This window comes from Metarhizium album (genome assembly GCF_000804445.1).
Source record: "Metarhizium album ARSEF 1941 chromosome Unknown scaffold_6, whole genome shotgun sequence".
Taxonomy (NCBI): domain Eukaryota; kingdom Fungi; phylum Ascomycota; class Sordariomycetes; order Hypocreales; family Clavicipitaceae; genus Metarhizium; species Metarhizium album.
The window spans coordinates 434247-449228 of record NW_024467580.1 but is presented as its reverse complement, the minus strand read 5'-3'; the positions used below and the strand labels follow the sequence as shown (position 1 = coordinate 449228).

At 56.2% G+C, this 14982-nt stretch overlaps 5 protein-coding genes across 5 annotated transcripts; 2 read left to right on the top strand and 3 right to left on the bottom strand.

Annotated features, from left to right (window-relative positions):
* Positions 1 to 190: 190 nt before the first annotated feature.
* On the top strand, positions 191 to 1155 carry MAM_03261 (60S ribosomal protein L24a; the record flags this gene model as incomplete). Its single annotated transcript, XM_040822060.1, has 3 exons — positions 191 to 241; positions 504 to 647; positions 868 to 1155. 3 exons carry the CDS (start codon positions 191 to 193, stop codon positions 1153 to 1155), a joined length of 483 nt encoding a protein of 160 aa, XP_040679865.1.
* Positions 1156 to 1725: 570 nt separating this feature from the next.
* Positions 1726 to 2296, bottom strand: MAM_03260 (Thioredoxin-like fold protein; the record flags this gene model as incomplete). The annotated part of the gene is made up of 2 exons (XM_040822059.1): positions 1726 to 2096; positions 2179 to 2296. 2 exons carry the CDS (start codon positions 2294 to 2296, stop codon positions 1726 to 1728), a joined length of 489 nt encoding a protein of 162 aa, XP_040679864.1.
* A 1974-nt stretch (positions 2297 to 4270) lies between these two features.
* MAM_03259 (ribosomal protein S4) lies at positions 4271 to 5605 on the bottom strand (the record flags this gene model as incomplete). The annotated part of the gene is made up of 3 exons (XM_040822058.1): positions 4271 to 4619; positions 4990 to 5412; positions 5592 to 5605. 3 exons carry the CDS (start codon positions 5603 to 5605, stop codon positions 4271 to 4273), a joined length of 786 nt encoding a protein of 261 aa, XP_040679863.1.
* A 914-nt stretch (positions 5606 to 6519) lies between these two features.
* MAM_03258 (MYB DNA-binding domain containing protein) lies at positions 6520 to 8082 on the bottom strand (the record flags this gene model as incomplete). The annotated part of the gene is made up of 1 exon (XM_040822057.1): positions 6520 to 8082. The coding sequence occupies one exon, from the start codon at positions 8080 to 8082 to the stop codon at positions 6520 to 6522; it is 1563 nt and encodes a 520-aa protein (XP_040679862.1).
* A 4010-nt stretch (positions 8083 to 12092) lies between these two features.
* Positions 12093 to 14368, top strand: MAM_03257 (uncharacterized protein; the record flags this gene model as incomplete). The annotated part of the gene is made up of 2 exons (XM_040822056.1): positions 12093 to 13360; positions 13471 to 14368. 2 exons carry the CDS (start codon positions 12093 to 12095, stop codon positions 14366 to 14368), a joined length of 2166 nt encoding a protein of 721 aa, XP_040679861.1.
* Between the last annotated feature and the right edge of the window lie 614 nt (positions 14369 to 14982).

The following is a 14982-nucleotide window of genomic DNA, read 5'->3' as shown; positions in this document are numbered from 1 at the left end:
CCATGTGATCACTCACGTGCCTTGGCATGCCACAATTTTAGCGCCTCGCCTGCCCTAGACGCTTAGTCATGTTGGCACACACCTCCAATTCGAGAAATTGCCCGTATCACGCCGCTCAACTTTGCCAACCCGCCAAATCCACGGTCCTCGCACATACACCTTGTCGCTATAAACCCACAACCGCGACAAGATGCGTACCTACGACGATACATTCTCGGGCCAGAGAATTTACCCTGGCAAGGTACGATGTTTTGATACTTTTCCCCTTTGGAGTGCTCCCTGTCGTCATGGATGTGTTCCGGTGGCGAATCGGTTTCTTGACGGACGAATTGATGCACATAACAAAGAGTGAGGAGAGACGGTTTAAGACGTGGCATTCAATGAATATACGTTATTTGGACAAGCAAGCACCCTTGATTTCAGACCGCAAGGCGTCATGACGAGCGGGAGGGGGGGATTGGCCGAGGTTCGGCAGACATAGCTGCTAACACGACGTCTAACAGGGTAAAATCTATGTCCGTGGCGACAGCAAAGTGTTCCGTTTCCAGAATGGCAAGTCGGAGTCACTGTTCCTGCAGCGCAAGAACCCCCGTCGCATTGCCTGGACTGTCCTGTACCGCCGACAGCACCGCAAGGGCATCTCTGAGGTACGATCCGACTACGTGAACCGGTGCTTGTTTCCGAGACGGGACCGAGCAGACGTTGCCGAGCCTAGGCCCGAGGCTTTTTCTCTTTTTTTTTTTTGCGAAATTCAAGGGACACCAGCCAGCTCGGGAGACAGCAACGAATACTCAGGTCCTCGTCGGACGGATGCACTTGGGGATTCCTCGCCGCACAACCAAGTAGTCTACTAACGCCTCCTTGCAGGAAGTTACCAAGAAGCGCACCCGTCGAACGGTCAAGTCCCAGCGTGCCATTGTCGGTGCTTCCCTGGACGTGATCAAGGAGCGCCGCTCCATGCGCCCCGAGGCCCGATCTGCCGCCCGCGCCCAGGCAATCAAGGAGAGCAAAGAGAAGAAGAACGCTGCCGCTGCTGCCAAGAAGGCCGAGAAGGCCAAGTCTGCCGCCGCCGCCGGCAAGGGCCAGACCCAGCGAAACATCAGCAAGCAGGGCGCCAAGGGCGCACCAGTCAAGGTTGCCGCCCGTACTCGCTAGGCCAGGATTTGAAATTTTTGTCTTGCGGGGTTTGGTGCAAAAAGCGGCATGAATTCAAGAGCAAGCTTGGAAGAGTGCTGGAGTATGTGGTTCTTGTGTCCTTTCCGGCCGGTTCTTCTACAAATTCTCGGGTGCATGGAATGCCAAAGGGTGCATTGGTAGTTGAGCAAACGACATGCCTGTGCAACGGTTCAAAGCAAAACCTGGTTCCTCCTTTGTCGCGTTGCATACTCTGTGGTTTCCGATGACTGGGGCGGCAAGGTATTGTTACAGACAGCCATTTGTCATGGCGGGCACATTGTATGCTTGCTGGGCCCATCTATCTATGTGTGGCCAGGGATCGATCACAGCTTGTCCTAGTTGAATTCAAACCGCGGCCTCTTGGCAATTGCCGAATGACCCCGACGTGAATGGCCGTCATTGTCAAAAAAAAAAAAAAAGAAAAGAAAAGAAAAGAAACCTCAATCTTTTCAACGTCTGGAGGCTCATCAGTTGCTCGTCCTAATCGTAAATCCATCAAATGCGCGGTAGTCTATCTAATGCTGCTCTGCCGTTGGCGCCTCGTCAAGTTTACAGATTGGCCAAAACACCCTCAGCGCCAGACCTCTCAATGCCACTCCCGTCCTCCTTCTCGGCATAGACGACCTTTCCGTGGTCAACGACAATGGCGTAGCGAGCTGTGCGTTCGCCATCGTTCCAGCCAATGGACTTGCTGAAGCCCGGGTCGGAGGCACAGATGATGAAGGCGTCGGTGATGCCGTGGGCCTTGGCCCAAGCAGACATGACATAGGGGTCGTTGTAGGCAATCATGACGACCATGTCAACACCCTTGGCCTCGAGAGCGGCCCGGTTGGCAACGTACGAGGGGAGGTGAGCGGACGAGCAGACGGGGGTGAAAGCGCCGGGGACGGAGACGAGCACGACTTTCTTGCTCCTGAACTCTACGTGGCACCGGTCAGCTGCTGGTTCGTCGTCGCGTAAAGCCCACTCCAGGAGCTCGTGACGGGGAGGCCCGGAGCATACCGGCGCTGGCATCCAGGGCCCTAGGAATCCCGCAAGTGTTGATGTCGTCGCCAGAAGGCTCGACGTAGAAGAACTTTACTCCGTCGGGGAAAAAGTCGCCGGCCTTGAGTCCAGACATGATGACGGTAGGTGGTGTGGTGGTGTGGTGTGGCCGGGTTTTTGCTTTGAATCTTGTCTGTCGTCTTTGAGCTGCGGTCCAAGTAAGAAGCGGCGGGTAGTCTGAGACGAAGCAGAGAGAAGCAGGGATGGCCCGAGGTCTGCGTGCGCATTGACTTTATAATTGTTCTCTTGCCCTCGGAGGGGCCGCGGTTTACGATTCGAGGGCCCATAGACGACAGACGACACGACAACTTCAGGGCAACAGGTGCAACAGGGCTCCGGACCCATGGCAAAACTAAAAACACGTTACATGCATGGTTCGACTGCCCAGGTGGCCGGCTCCAATTGTCGAGAGGGGCCGCAAGACATATCTCATGGTAACTACCCCGGGGGATTGCTTGGAATTTTGACTTGGCGGGTGGCGTTCCTGCCTGGCCGTCTCTCATCTCTCAGACACCGATGTCGCGCCCAAAAACGGCGGTGCCCACACCACACCATCCCACCTTGTGTGCTGTGCGACAATTTATGCCGGCAGGAGCGGCCTGGTCCGTCCGTGACGAGAACTGTAAGCATGACGAGGCGCCCATCGATGCACGCACTCCGTGCTCTTCTTGGTAACTCCATCTTGTCGGCAACGAGGCTCTACATTTTTCACAGCCCCTTGCTTCTTTTATTCTCCCGCGTAGACGCGCAAGCAACATTCCTGGCTGCAAAAGAGGCCACGGTCGGTCCGACACCGACACAGTCCGTCCCTCGCTCACCACCACGGAACCATGACTGCGAAGCCGGGCACCCCGATGGCTTCAAACGCCGCGGGCTTGGGGACGGTGTCCTCTCGGGCGGAGACTGAGCTCCAACCAAGGTGAAGAAACTTGGCCGACCAGCACGGATAACGCGTTGCCGAAGTCGGGCGACTTTTCTCGGACACACCTTCGCACCTAGGCTGAGTGCGAGGCCTCCTCGGTCTACGACGACGGAGCTCGTCGACTCGGGCCGTGACGCTGTGAGTAAGTTGGTCGGCCCCCAAGCGCTTCGGCACGTGGTCCGGGAGGCAGCAACCCCCTGTCGGCTCATTGGACGGGTGGGCTGTGACGTCCTCGCTCCCCCCTTGGGGCCGGGATGTCCTACTCCGTGGAGCAGGACGAAACTTTCCCCAGCACCGTCTGTTTACCACGTTACTCGGGCTTCGAGACTCCGGGCGCCCGGAATCTCTCCAAGATGCCTTGTCGCGTCAGATGCTCCGTCCCTCTGACGATGATGATGTGAGGATTCGGAGGCCGAGCCGGTAACCGATAATGACGTCGCGGTATTTGCTCATGCATCACGATGGCCCTTGTCAGGCCCATCAAGTCGCTAAAGAAACCCACCCACGCCAATCATCATTCCACGCACAATGTACCGTTCTGGCCGCTGTTTCCAACCATGACATGCGGACGATGAGGTCTCGCTTGCTTTGTGGTGTCAAGAAACTGAATGAATGTGGGCATGGCTGCCTCATACAAGCGCTGCTTCATCACGTTGGCGTCAACCCGAGATACCACAGTGAACCGACATACTTGACGCAGGCACGAGCGGTGTATGTTGTATGTGCACGCAGAGGCCGATGGGCGTTTCTGAACTCAGAGGCCGTGCCCGTCCATCTTCTCTCAGAAAGTAGAGCCGGCACGAGAAGACCATATGGCATGCTCATCTAGAAGCATTCTTTACCGGGTAGCATTGAACGTGGCAGTCATACGGAGTGAACATCACTTGGCAAGGAACGTCTCAGCTTGGCTTAATTGTTCTTTTACTCGTATTCCACACGCGGCCGGCTATGTTCTCCAGGGATCATCATGGGCCCCAAAAAGAAGAAATTCGTCAAATCCGAGACTCCAGTTCCACATGCCAAACGAAAGTCTGTTTTTTTATTCCCTACCGCCTCACTCCCTAACCCACAGGACTTCCGATTACGCTGCTTAGCATGCATGGCAGCATGAGGAAAAAAAGGCAACACTTAGTGGGACACAGCGAAAGCACGGCGGCGGTCACGCTCCTCAGCAATGGTGAGCTTGACACCCTTGCCCTTGGGCAGGGAGATCCAGGGCTTGTCCTGGCCAATGACGAAAACGTTGCTCTCACGGGTAGCGAAGCTGTTGTCAATGGCGTCCTTGATGTGCACAATGTTGAAGCCACCGTCGTGACGCTCACGGTGGGTGATGACACCAACACGGCCCATGTTACGACCACCAGTGACCATGGCGACGGCACCCGTGTCGAACTTGATAAAGTCGGTGATCTTGCCAGTGGCGAGTTCAATCTTGACGGTGTCGTTGACCTTGATCAGGGGGTCAGGGTAACGGATGCTAGATTTGCGCAAAAGGAGATTGCAGTCAGCCATCTGGGAGCTTTCTCTGAGGGGACACAACATTACAGCCGTCGCAACAAGCCACGTTCTCGTCTCTTTCTCGGAGCCTCTTTTCGTCTTTCCGGTCCACGTTATTTTCTTTTCCCAGCCCCCAAAATCGTATGTGTACCAAGCACATTACATCGTGACAATGTAATCAATCGATATGGCAGAAAACGGGTGTGGAAAACCACGTGGATTCGAAGAAAGAAAAAAAGACACACGAGAAAGAGTCCTTGAGAAAGGAATCGACCAAAGCTTGATCCAACGGCTGAATGATGTCTGACAGAACAGGGTTTGTTTTTGTCCAAACAAAAACAAAAACTCACGTTCTTGCATCGTGCGTAACCAAGAATGGGATTCCGCCACGGCCAAGCTGGACGCGCTTGACCTTGCCGAGCTTGTACTCGGCCTCCTCGGCCTGGATTCGGTGGACGGTGAAGCGGCCCTTGGTGTCGTAGACGAGGCGGAAGTTCTCGCCCGTCTTCTCGATGGCGATGACGTCCATGAAGCCGGCGGGGTAGGTCATGTCGGTGCGGATCTTGCCGTCAACCTTGACCAGGCGCTGCTTGAGGATGGCCTTGGTCTCGCGCAAGTTGAGGGCATACTTGAGGCGGTTGCGGATGAAGATGATCAGGGGCAGGCAGTCGCGGAGCTTGTGAGGACCGGCCGACGGCTTGGGGGCATAGGTGCCGGACAGTTTGTCCAGCAGCCAGTGCGAGGGGGCGCTGAGGCGCTTCTGGTGCTTCTTGCTGTTGCAACAGAGTTAGCAAACCCAGCTTCGGAAGACAAGGTGTGCCTCGAACCGGCGGACTGCAAATGTCAAGAATTGTGCACGACGGTTGCAGGAAGAAAAAAGGACCGTCGAGCAACTTCTTGACCTTGTCGTCCCCCTCTCGTGGAATTGCAATTGCCGACCAGAGTCACTTACATTCCGCGGGCCATTTTGTCGACTACCTGTTGGCGATGGGCGTGATGAGGAAAGGTCAAAGGGTTGAGCCAACGACTTGCCGCTGGTGCAAATATCGGGGCCCACGGCTTTTTTTTTTTCCCCTGCCCGCAGACTGCGCTTGAGGGGCTTCGTGCCCTACCAGCCCGCAATTATGCCACTAGAAGCGAATTTCCAAAAGTGGAGCATGTGATGTCGCACGTGATTCCTCTTATCTCTCCCCTTACCCTCCCGTATCCTTGTTGTCCGACCGTCTGCACGACCCTGGTCGGTTCGAAAGCGTCGCGAACCATGATGGCGCTTGTTGATCCAAGACTTGGGCTGATACCGGACCGTGGTCTCCTCGAAACACTCGGCCCTTTAGCATGTGAGATTCCGTCGCTGGCCTTTTCCCTGGCGTCTCTAGATAAGCAGGAGCAACGTTCCAATCAATTGCGCCGGGGCTGGCACGTGCATTCAACATGGGATGCTCTGCTTCATTATTTCCTGCCCTTGACCTAACTATGTCTACCTGGACGGGGTGGGATCAGCCTGAAGCCCAGCGTCGGTCAGCTGCAATCCGATTGCCCCGAGAATGGCCCATTGTTTCTCTCCCGAGGAACCCTGCCAAATCTTCCAAAATCCAAAAACGCCGAGGTAGTACTAGTATTATAGCTCAAAACAGCCGGCGGGTCCCCGTTGTACGATGCGATGCTCGTTTTCAACATGGACATTCCCTTTGTCTAGTCCACTCCTCTATTTTGATCGATGAATTTATCCCCAACTCCGTCCCAAGGCTCGTAACAATTCGTAGAAATACAATGCTATTCGACCCAATAGCAAAGTTTCCTGATTTCCTCCCAACCTTTGTCATTGACGTAGAGGGAGAAATAAAAAGAAATAAAAACAAGAAATAAAATGGGTATCTATCTCAACATCGGACGGAATGGCTAGCGTGCCTGTCGCGGCGCGGCTCTGTGATATAGGCTGGCGGCGATGATGGATCGGGAGAATAGTCTGCAGCATGTCGTGCAGGTGCCTGAGTCATCCTGGAGTCATCAAGCAACAGTCTCGAAATGTCCATCTCACCACCCATGAAGTGTGGCCCACCCGTCTCACCAAAATCAAAGGTCTGCGATGGCTGGGTACAGTTGGACGCGTCAACGACGTGCAATGGCCATGTTGGCAAATCCTCCTTGGCGTTGTGGCTGGATCGAGGAACCTTGGATGATTCCTTGGACCGTTGTAGAGAGCTGTCGATGGACATGGTGACGGAAGGCTCGAGAACGTTGCTTCGAGCATCGTCCTTGGAGTTGAAGGTTCCCTTTTCAATGCGCTGATAGATGCTGTGGTACTTGTTGCGGACGCGGTCTCTCAAATCCGTCGGCTGTCTGCTGGATAGGTTGAAGCGAGTGTCACGCTGGATCTTGGTCCAGGCCGGGCCATATATATCCAGCCCCTCGAGGATCTCACGATCATCCTGCTCAGTAAAGGGTCGGCGTTCACGTCTATGCGACTTCTTGAACGGGCCGTGAATACCCAACTCGGCCAGGTCCTCGAGCTTCTTGCGGTGGGCACGGCTCTTCCTAGGCTTGGGCGTTGAGTCGGACTCGCCAGCCTCTTTCGGCGAGGGCGAGTCCTCGATAAGAATGTTCTCCGAGTGAATACCCGACTTGGTCCGACGTCCAGCATCTTGAGGCGCTGCACGGGGCGAGCCAGCTTGCGAGGAGGACTTGCTTGAACTGCGTAGCTCCTCGGGGCAGCATGTCCTGAACCTATCTTTCAGGTCCCCGGCAGTTCGGTCGTTGAAGGTGAAGTCTGGATCCTCGAGAATGCTGGTCCATTTCCCAACGCCATGTCGATTCACGCCCAAGAGCAGGTGCTTTGTCTCCTCTTCGGACCACTTCCTGCGAGGCTTGGCAGCCCGCTTCCTGCTCTTGCCCGACTTGTCGGCCTCGGGTGACCGCCTGGCGCGATCCTCGACAGCTCCCTGTAAAGCACATTCATTGAGTAGCCTCATCTGACTGACAACTTTCTCATCATAGGCATTCGACACAATGGGAGGAAACAAAGCCGGATGGCTTGGAGGTTCGAGTAGACCATTGATGATGGGCGGCATGGCAGGCGCCTGTTGAGCCGACTTTTGTCGCTTCATTGGCTGGGGCAGCTGGACGAAGTCATCCTTGACATGGATGTTTCGGGCGCGCTTTTTGCTGTAACCATCGTCGGAGGCATCACTCAGGTCGTTGATGGGTTTGGAGCGGCCGTGAGAAAGCGGCTCCGCGACGTCGTGGTCTGCAAGGAACAGGCGCAGTGGATATGCCGAGGCGCCGCTTGGCCGATAGGCGGCATCAAGCTCGAGCGGCGGCAGAGGTCGCTCTGTGGAAGTCGGCAGCGGCAAAGCGTGCAGCGGAGGCAGGTCAGCATGGTGAAGCTGAGGTGTAGATGTTGATTCGTTTAACAAGTGGATCAGGCGAGGCTCGATGGTGGCCATCTTGGGCTGTATGTGCCTGCTGGCTTATATTGCATTGGGCAGAGGAGGTCATAGATGGAACGAGGCGAGTGTCCAACGACGGAAGGACAGGGGAGAGGGGGGAGGGGGCAAAGATATATATCGATGGAAGCCGACAAGGGCGCCTCGGACCGTGACTTGTGTCTTTGATCAAGGCGAGCGTGCGCTTCACGGCAGAAATGCCATGCCAGGCGGCTCGGTGGTGTCGCCTGTTGTGGCATGCAGCTTGCTTGGTCACAACTTGACAAGCACGTGAAGCGGACCTTCACATGGGACGATGTTGGGCAGAGGGTGACGGACGGCGGCGCGGAGGGTTCAGTGGTGGAAAAGTGGGGTCGGCTGGTGGGGGGTGCCACTGGGAAGGGGCTGGAGCCAGGCTGGCGCAAGCTGGCGCAAGCTGGCGCAAGCTGGCGCTAGCTGGAGGACCGCTGGAGCACGCCGCGGCCGGTGTGTTCACAGTTCGGCAGCCGGCGCCAAGCAAGCTCCGGTCGTGGCTGCCACGCAGGCATGCAGCGGCTTTCAGTTGCCCCAGGACGCCGTGCAGGTGTCAGTCGGGCAGTCAGGGCAAGGGCAGGTGGGCGCTGGAACGAGGAACCAATCGCCTGGCCGCCTACCCAGGTAGTCACTACCTACGGAGTACCTTAAGTAGGTACTTACCTCGTACGCAAATGTAACTACCAGGTCGGCGACATCTGAAGGCAGGAGCGGGCGGCAGGCGGCAACAGAACCTCAACTTTTATCAGCACAGAGGCTTCGACTGAAAGGCATTTTCAAACATTGAAGCCCACGGCTGCATCTTCACTCTTGACCCGGGTTAGGCCTGCCGCCGTTCCCAAAGCCGTGCGGAAAACGTCAACTAGCATCCGTCAGAGGCGCATTGGGCACCGCTCTTGTCCGTCAATATATTTCATGTGTTACGTGCATCCGTCTCCGCGATGTCTCCATCTGGCCGTCCAGATCAGCAGCGTCAGACCAATATTGCCCCTACTCCGTTCCGCAGTTGTGCTGATGGTACTTTGCGCTTCGATTCAAACTCGTGCCGGTGACGCTCGCGGGCATTTTATGCACCCATCATGACAGGGCCAGATCAGAGTCCAGACCAGCGGCACAAGTGCTAACCAACTAACTAGGACTCAGGAGGATACAATGGCCGCGAGCACCACCAACAGCCGGTGTAGATGCATTGATGCCAATGGCTTGGAAGGGTCGGGGCACACTGTGACTGGGGGGCGTCCGCAGTGCGCACCACGGAGCTCCAGCCAACAGAAATCCGACCACGCGTACGGAGTACTCCCTACGAAGTCGTGACACTGGGCTAGCGGCAAAGCGCCTTTGTTCGATGCGCATACCAAGCAGTGGCGAGGCGTCGATGTCTTCAATATCTTGCCTGCTACCATGCCCACGGCGCCAAGATCCTCGCCATAGCGTCGGTCAGCCTCTCTGTTTTTGGCCATCACGCCGCTGTGGCCACTACCTCGGACTGGCTGCGGACCACGGCAAGGCATTCGTATCAAACTTTGGTCGGACTGGACTGGCTTTCCAGGACAGACTTGGACCTGGAACTCGTACAACTGCTCAAGCTGCGATGCCGACACGCCATCATCAACTAGTAATTTTAATGACCGACTAATTCACCTCGCGCCCTCGAGTGTCAGCTCTTGCTGCCCAGTCACCTTGTCCAGCGCCTGCCACTCTGCCACCTGTCCGCTTTTCTAGCCCTGCGGCATCGAAACGCTCATCTCCGAGGTCTGTCAGATCCGAGTGATTTGTTCCCTTTGCATCGCCTCGCAGCATGGCTTCGCGTCTGCCGACCATCCCTCGGGTGACCTTCACCGTTATCGAACCCATCTCACTGTGAGTACTCCGTACCGTGGCCATTGGAGTCCTCGTAAATTATCAAAATCTCGGGCTCCGACCCCAAGACACCCGCCGTCAACATTCCAGACCCGCAGTTGCGTTTCCCCCTATCCGGTCGGTGCCTTTGTCCCTTTCCCGCGGCTTGCAGCAGGCATAGTGTGGCAAAGTAGCAGGTCGAGTAATCAAGGCACAATGCGCAATGCACAGCACCCGATAGACAAGCCAAGATAGCTAATTGACCGGGAGGTAGCGTGGCTGGCTTCCTCGGTGCCGTCAGCAACCCCAACAGATCCCTCAGAAGCTGGTTCCTGTGGCCGCTGTCACCGAGAACAGCATCGTCCTGGCATGGCAGCTCGGCAATCTGTACCTGCTCATGGCCCTGGTGGGCCTCGTCGTCCTCAATTCAACGTCTGAGGTCCGGGTTGTACGGGGTTACCTGTGGGCGCTTTGGCTGGGAGACATTGGGCATGTGGCTTTCAGTTGCTATGGCCTAGGAAAAGAACGGATGATGACTCCCTCGGGATGGAACGCCATGGCTTGGGGCAACATCGCATTCACCGTGAGTATATCCCTTTTTAAGCACACCTGGGATGATGTCCTTCATCTTGCACATGGATGTACTGTGCACATGTGAAACCGAAGATATCAAAATTCCCCTGGCTTCATTCTTCTCCCATGAAGGCTCATGCTAAAAAGGGACTCTCTTATCCCCACAGGTCTGGTTGTTTTCGATGCGCTCTGCCTATTTTCTGGGCATCTTTGGTCGAGACAGGCCATCTGCATCCACCCACAAGAAGTCGACTTGACGGCCTGACAAAGCAAATCCTGGCGTTGACAGCCGAGCATACAAAGTCCTCCAAGGGCTGTCTATTTATCTCGTATGGGACGGGGAGGAGGTGGACATTCACAGGCACGGACAATTGCTCGTGCTCGAGCCCTCGGCCGATGCTAGCAAGGTGAGAAGATGGGGCCTTCGGTAATGACACGGCCCGGTTCCTAGACATCCCGAATGATGCAAGACAGATGCGGTGTCGAAAGTTGGAGGGGAAAGAGGGACGGAAAGTGGTGTGACGCGCGTGGCATATGCCGTCCCAGTCAGAATACCGCGTGGGAAGGTGGGCAGAGGTCCATGATAAATACTGTCACATGTTGCCCAATAGCAGTCTTTCAGTCACGCAACGGAGTCTGGACTGGCGCAATGCGGCCGACGACTGCAGTGGTTGTTGTCGTCGCTGTGTTGTGCGGAAAATATCCATGCCTGCTTGACAGCCTCGTTTCAATTTGTGCGCTTTGCACTTTGCACGTGCCAGGCGCTAGATGCTGGCTAAACTTACCTGATCGTCCCTCCAGCCGGACTGAAAGTGGTTGCGTGGATGCCGACGGCGATGTGGCTCTCCGTCTTGAGGGCGGTCTTGATCAATGATGGCAATGCGGCTGCTGCGACTATTACTACGACTAGTACTACGACTACGACTACGACTACATACTCCGTACTCCGGGTGTCAGGGCACACGAGAGGCCTCGAGACAAGTCTTGTCTTGAACCTTGGCGCCCTCCTCTTTTGTGCGTGTTTGTGTGTATCGTGTGTGATGACTCTATGAGAGCGCGCGCAACTTAGTCATCGATCGGCTCAATACCAAACAACACGCAATCTCTCCTCTTCGTCTCACGAGCCAATCATGGGCTGCTGCTGGGCTGCAGGTGGGACCGCATACCAAGACCGGAGCCCACATGGAGCCAATCATAGCACAGACAATGGGGTCGGAGCCCACGATTCTCCCAAGCCGAAAATAAAAAACCTGCAAACTTAGGGTAGGGGTTAGGTTCACGAGACCTCGGGTTAGGGTTCTCCTCCTCAACTGTCTCGCGCGCAGTCGAGTCCGTGAAAATCATCAGGAGTTGGGCGAGGCATACAGTCGCGCTGTACGAAAACTACTTCAGCTCATCCGAGGCGCCTCTTGGTCGGCGGCAACGGGGAGATTCGCTTCACTGACCTCGGCTCAGTGGCACGAGAACTCGATGCAGTTTTTTTCTTCCCAGGCTCCTTGACGCTGTCAGTTCTCACCGTCGCCTCACGTTATAGTATAATCTCGCTTCCCCTCCCGGAAGGGTAGTTCGGTAAAGCGATCGGAATCATGGCAACGCGCACAAGGGGGCGGAGACGAAACAATCCTGCTTCTGAGACTGTGGCGTCTCCTGAACAGCAGACGAGCCCGCGAACCACGCGACAATCTGCCACTACTGACAAGGACATCGTCGCATTGCAAGGATATGGTTCTCTCTCCAGGGATCCTATTCCTCGCCGCGGCGCCCATCAACGAAACGATGCAGCCAGCATTGCCAGCCTAAGTTCGAGGGTCAAGTCGCGCAGCGAGATGGCCGAGGATGAGGATGAGGAGGAAGAAGAAGAAGAAGAAGAAGAAGAAGAAGAAGAAGAAGAAGCGCGAGATTTCCAGACTCGACAGAAAGAGACGCCGTCTCAGGACGATTCGCCCAACGCAGACGATGAGGAGCGGTATCAAATCATGGTATCTCTCCTACCAGACCTCTCAAGAGCCACGGATGACCTTCATCGTCGTCTTGTCAACGGCGACTATGAGGACAGGGTGTTTGCCGCGCTTCTTGAGTCGAAGCGCATTACATTTCACGCTCTCCTGAAAAATCTGAAAAATTACCTGGAATCCGGCGACCACTCTCCCTTCATCGACATTGGCCGGGCAGGAGAAGTCAGCCAACGTACGGGGAGCGATGCTGGAGTTCTCAACGCCCTCTTACGCGCCAACATTGTCACTGCCCTCGATGGCATCCGGCAAATCGAGGACGGCACCATCGAGGACGCTTCACACGCTCTGGCGGTCCTTGACTCTGCGTTTATTCATCTCTTCACCTCCCAAGATGGTACTGAAGATGACTGGAGGACAGCGTTGGACCTCCGTACGTGCCATCTGATTGAGGCGTTGGCAGCTCAGGGGGCGCATCCTGATGTGGAGCAGACAGTTGCGTCTGTGTTTTGCAAAGACACGGACAGCAAGGATTTTGCTCTTCTCTTTGAACATGGACCTTTCAAGAGCTTGACGAGAAGATATGAACAGATTAGCGATGACGAGGACGAGCTGATCTCAAAGCGAGCAAGGTATCTATTGAAACTCGCTCACCAGAATAGGAAAGACCACGGTCTGGGACGGATGCGCGCAGAGTTCCCCCTGGGTCAGACACTGAACAAGCTGTCACAGTGTCTCGTCCGATGGTATATCGACTTGAAGGATGCCGAACTGAGTGAAGGAGCAAAGCTCAACGGGCAACCCGACACGGGCAGGGAATCTTGGCACGATGCCGAAGAGACTATTCCTGACTCTATTACAGAATCGCAGCCAATTATGCGCCCTACAGAAGAGGAACGAGGGTACGCTTAGGATCCCATCCCATCCCATCCCATCCCATCCCATCCTTTCTTCTTCCTGTCCTACATCTTCACCCCAGAGGGTTCATTTTCTGACCATGACTGCCCAAAAGAGCGTCTTTATTCCAGGGAGCAAGGTCTCTCCGAGACCTCCAATCCCGACCAGATCGCATCCAGGGGATTCCTCCCTCCCATCACCGGCGACGCAGCAAGGAAGCGTCGTCCACGCCGGACGACTATCCACAGGATGCCACGAGGGACCTGCTACGCAACGACGAGATCCGCGGCCCAGATGCGGCGCACAAGCGAGACCGCAGCGATGACGAAGACGACGAGGACGACTTCGAAGAGGACACGCGCCAAGTCCCCGAATCTCGCATCTCCCGCATCAAAACCCGGTCCTCCGCCGCCGCCGCCGCCCACGCCGCCAAACGCCAACGTCTTCCCGCCGACCCGCCCTCGCGGTCCATGCCGCCGCCCCCCCGGCCAACCTCGCCCTCGCCGCTGCCACCCTCCTCCGAACAGCCAGACTACGAGACCATCAAGCAGCTCAAGACCGAGGCCATTGCCCGCGCCCGCGCCCGCGCCCTCAACTCGTCGCAGCACCTGTCCTCCTCGGCCCCGTCGTCGTCATCCACCACCACCGGCGCCGCCGCAACGCCGGGAACGACGACGCACACCATCGCGTCGCCCCCCAAGCAGCGCTACGTATGGAGCGACAGGGACTGCAACGTGCTCCTCAGGCTCGTCCAGGAGAGGCACGCCGCCTGGGCCGCCATCGAGAGAGAGCACAACCACGAATTCGAGCACCCCCGCAACCAGCAGGCCTACCGCGACAAGGCGCGCAACATGAAGGTCGACTTCTTGATCATGGACGCCGTCCTGCCCTCCGGCTTCGACCTCGTCACCCTCAGCAGGAAAGAGATAGCCAGGCTGCTGAGTCTGGGCAAGAACCCCTACAGGAGGGAAAGCGACAAGCAAGACGGCAAGGCTATCAACACGGATATCTAACATGTTGGACATGTTCCGACCCGCCTGCGCCAAGCCAGTCCATCAGTCGTGCATGCTCATCCCGTCCGGGGCTTATCCGTCGTTGCCGTTGCTGCTGCTGCTGTTGGTCCTCTTCGTCTCTCCCTTGTTTTCTGTCTTGTTTCTCGTTTTACTTTTACGGCAAGCACCTGTTGGAAGAGAGTTTCTGCCAAGTCTGTACCCCAATGTCATGTCGCCTGTATTTCTCGGCCTTGCTCGCGTCGCGCTCCACGCGGCAGTTTCTTGTAATTGACTTTTTTGCATGTTTGATGACGGCCGACTCTCGCGCCCTCTCTAGGTGACCTTTTCCAGGTCGTAGTTGTTCAAGTGCGATACGGCCCGGGCCTTCGTTCGCGTCACCAAGACGATGCGTGGGGACTCCGACGCTGGACGAGTCGCGGCACGAATCGCCAATCAAGCGGCGAAAGGAAATGAAAATCTTTCAGTAACCCACCGGCACAACACGCCGCACTCGCACCTATTGTTCGCCGTAGGATACGATGCGAAAGCGGCCCGCCGGCCGATGCTGTTTTCACCATGACACATCATGACCGGACTGCCCTTGTTCAACGGCCAGTTCTTCCAGTCTCTCACGG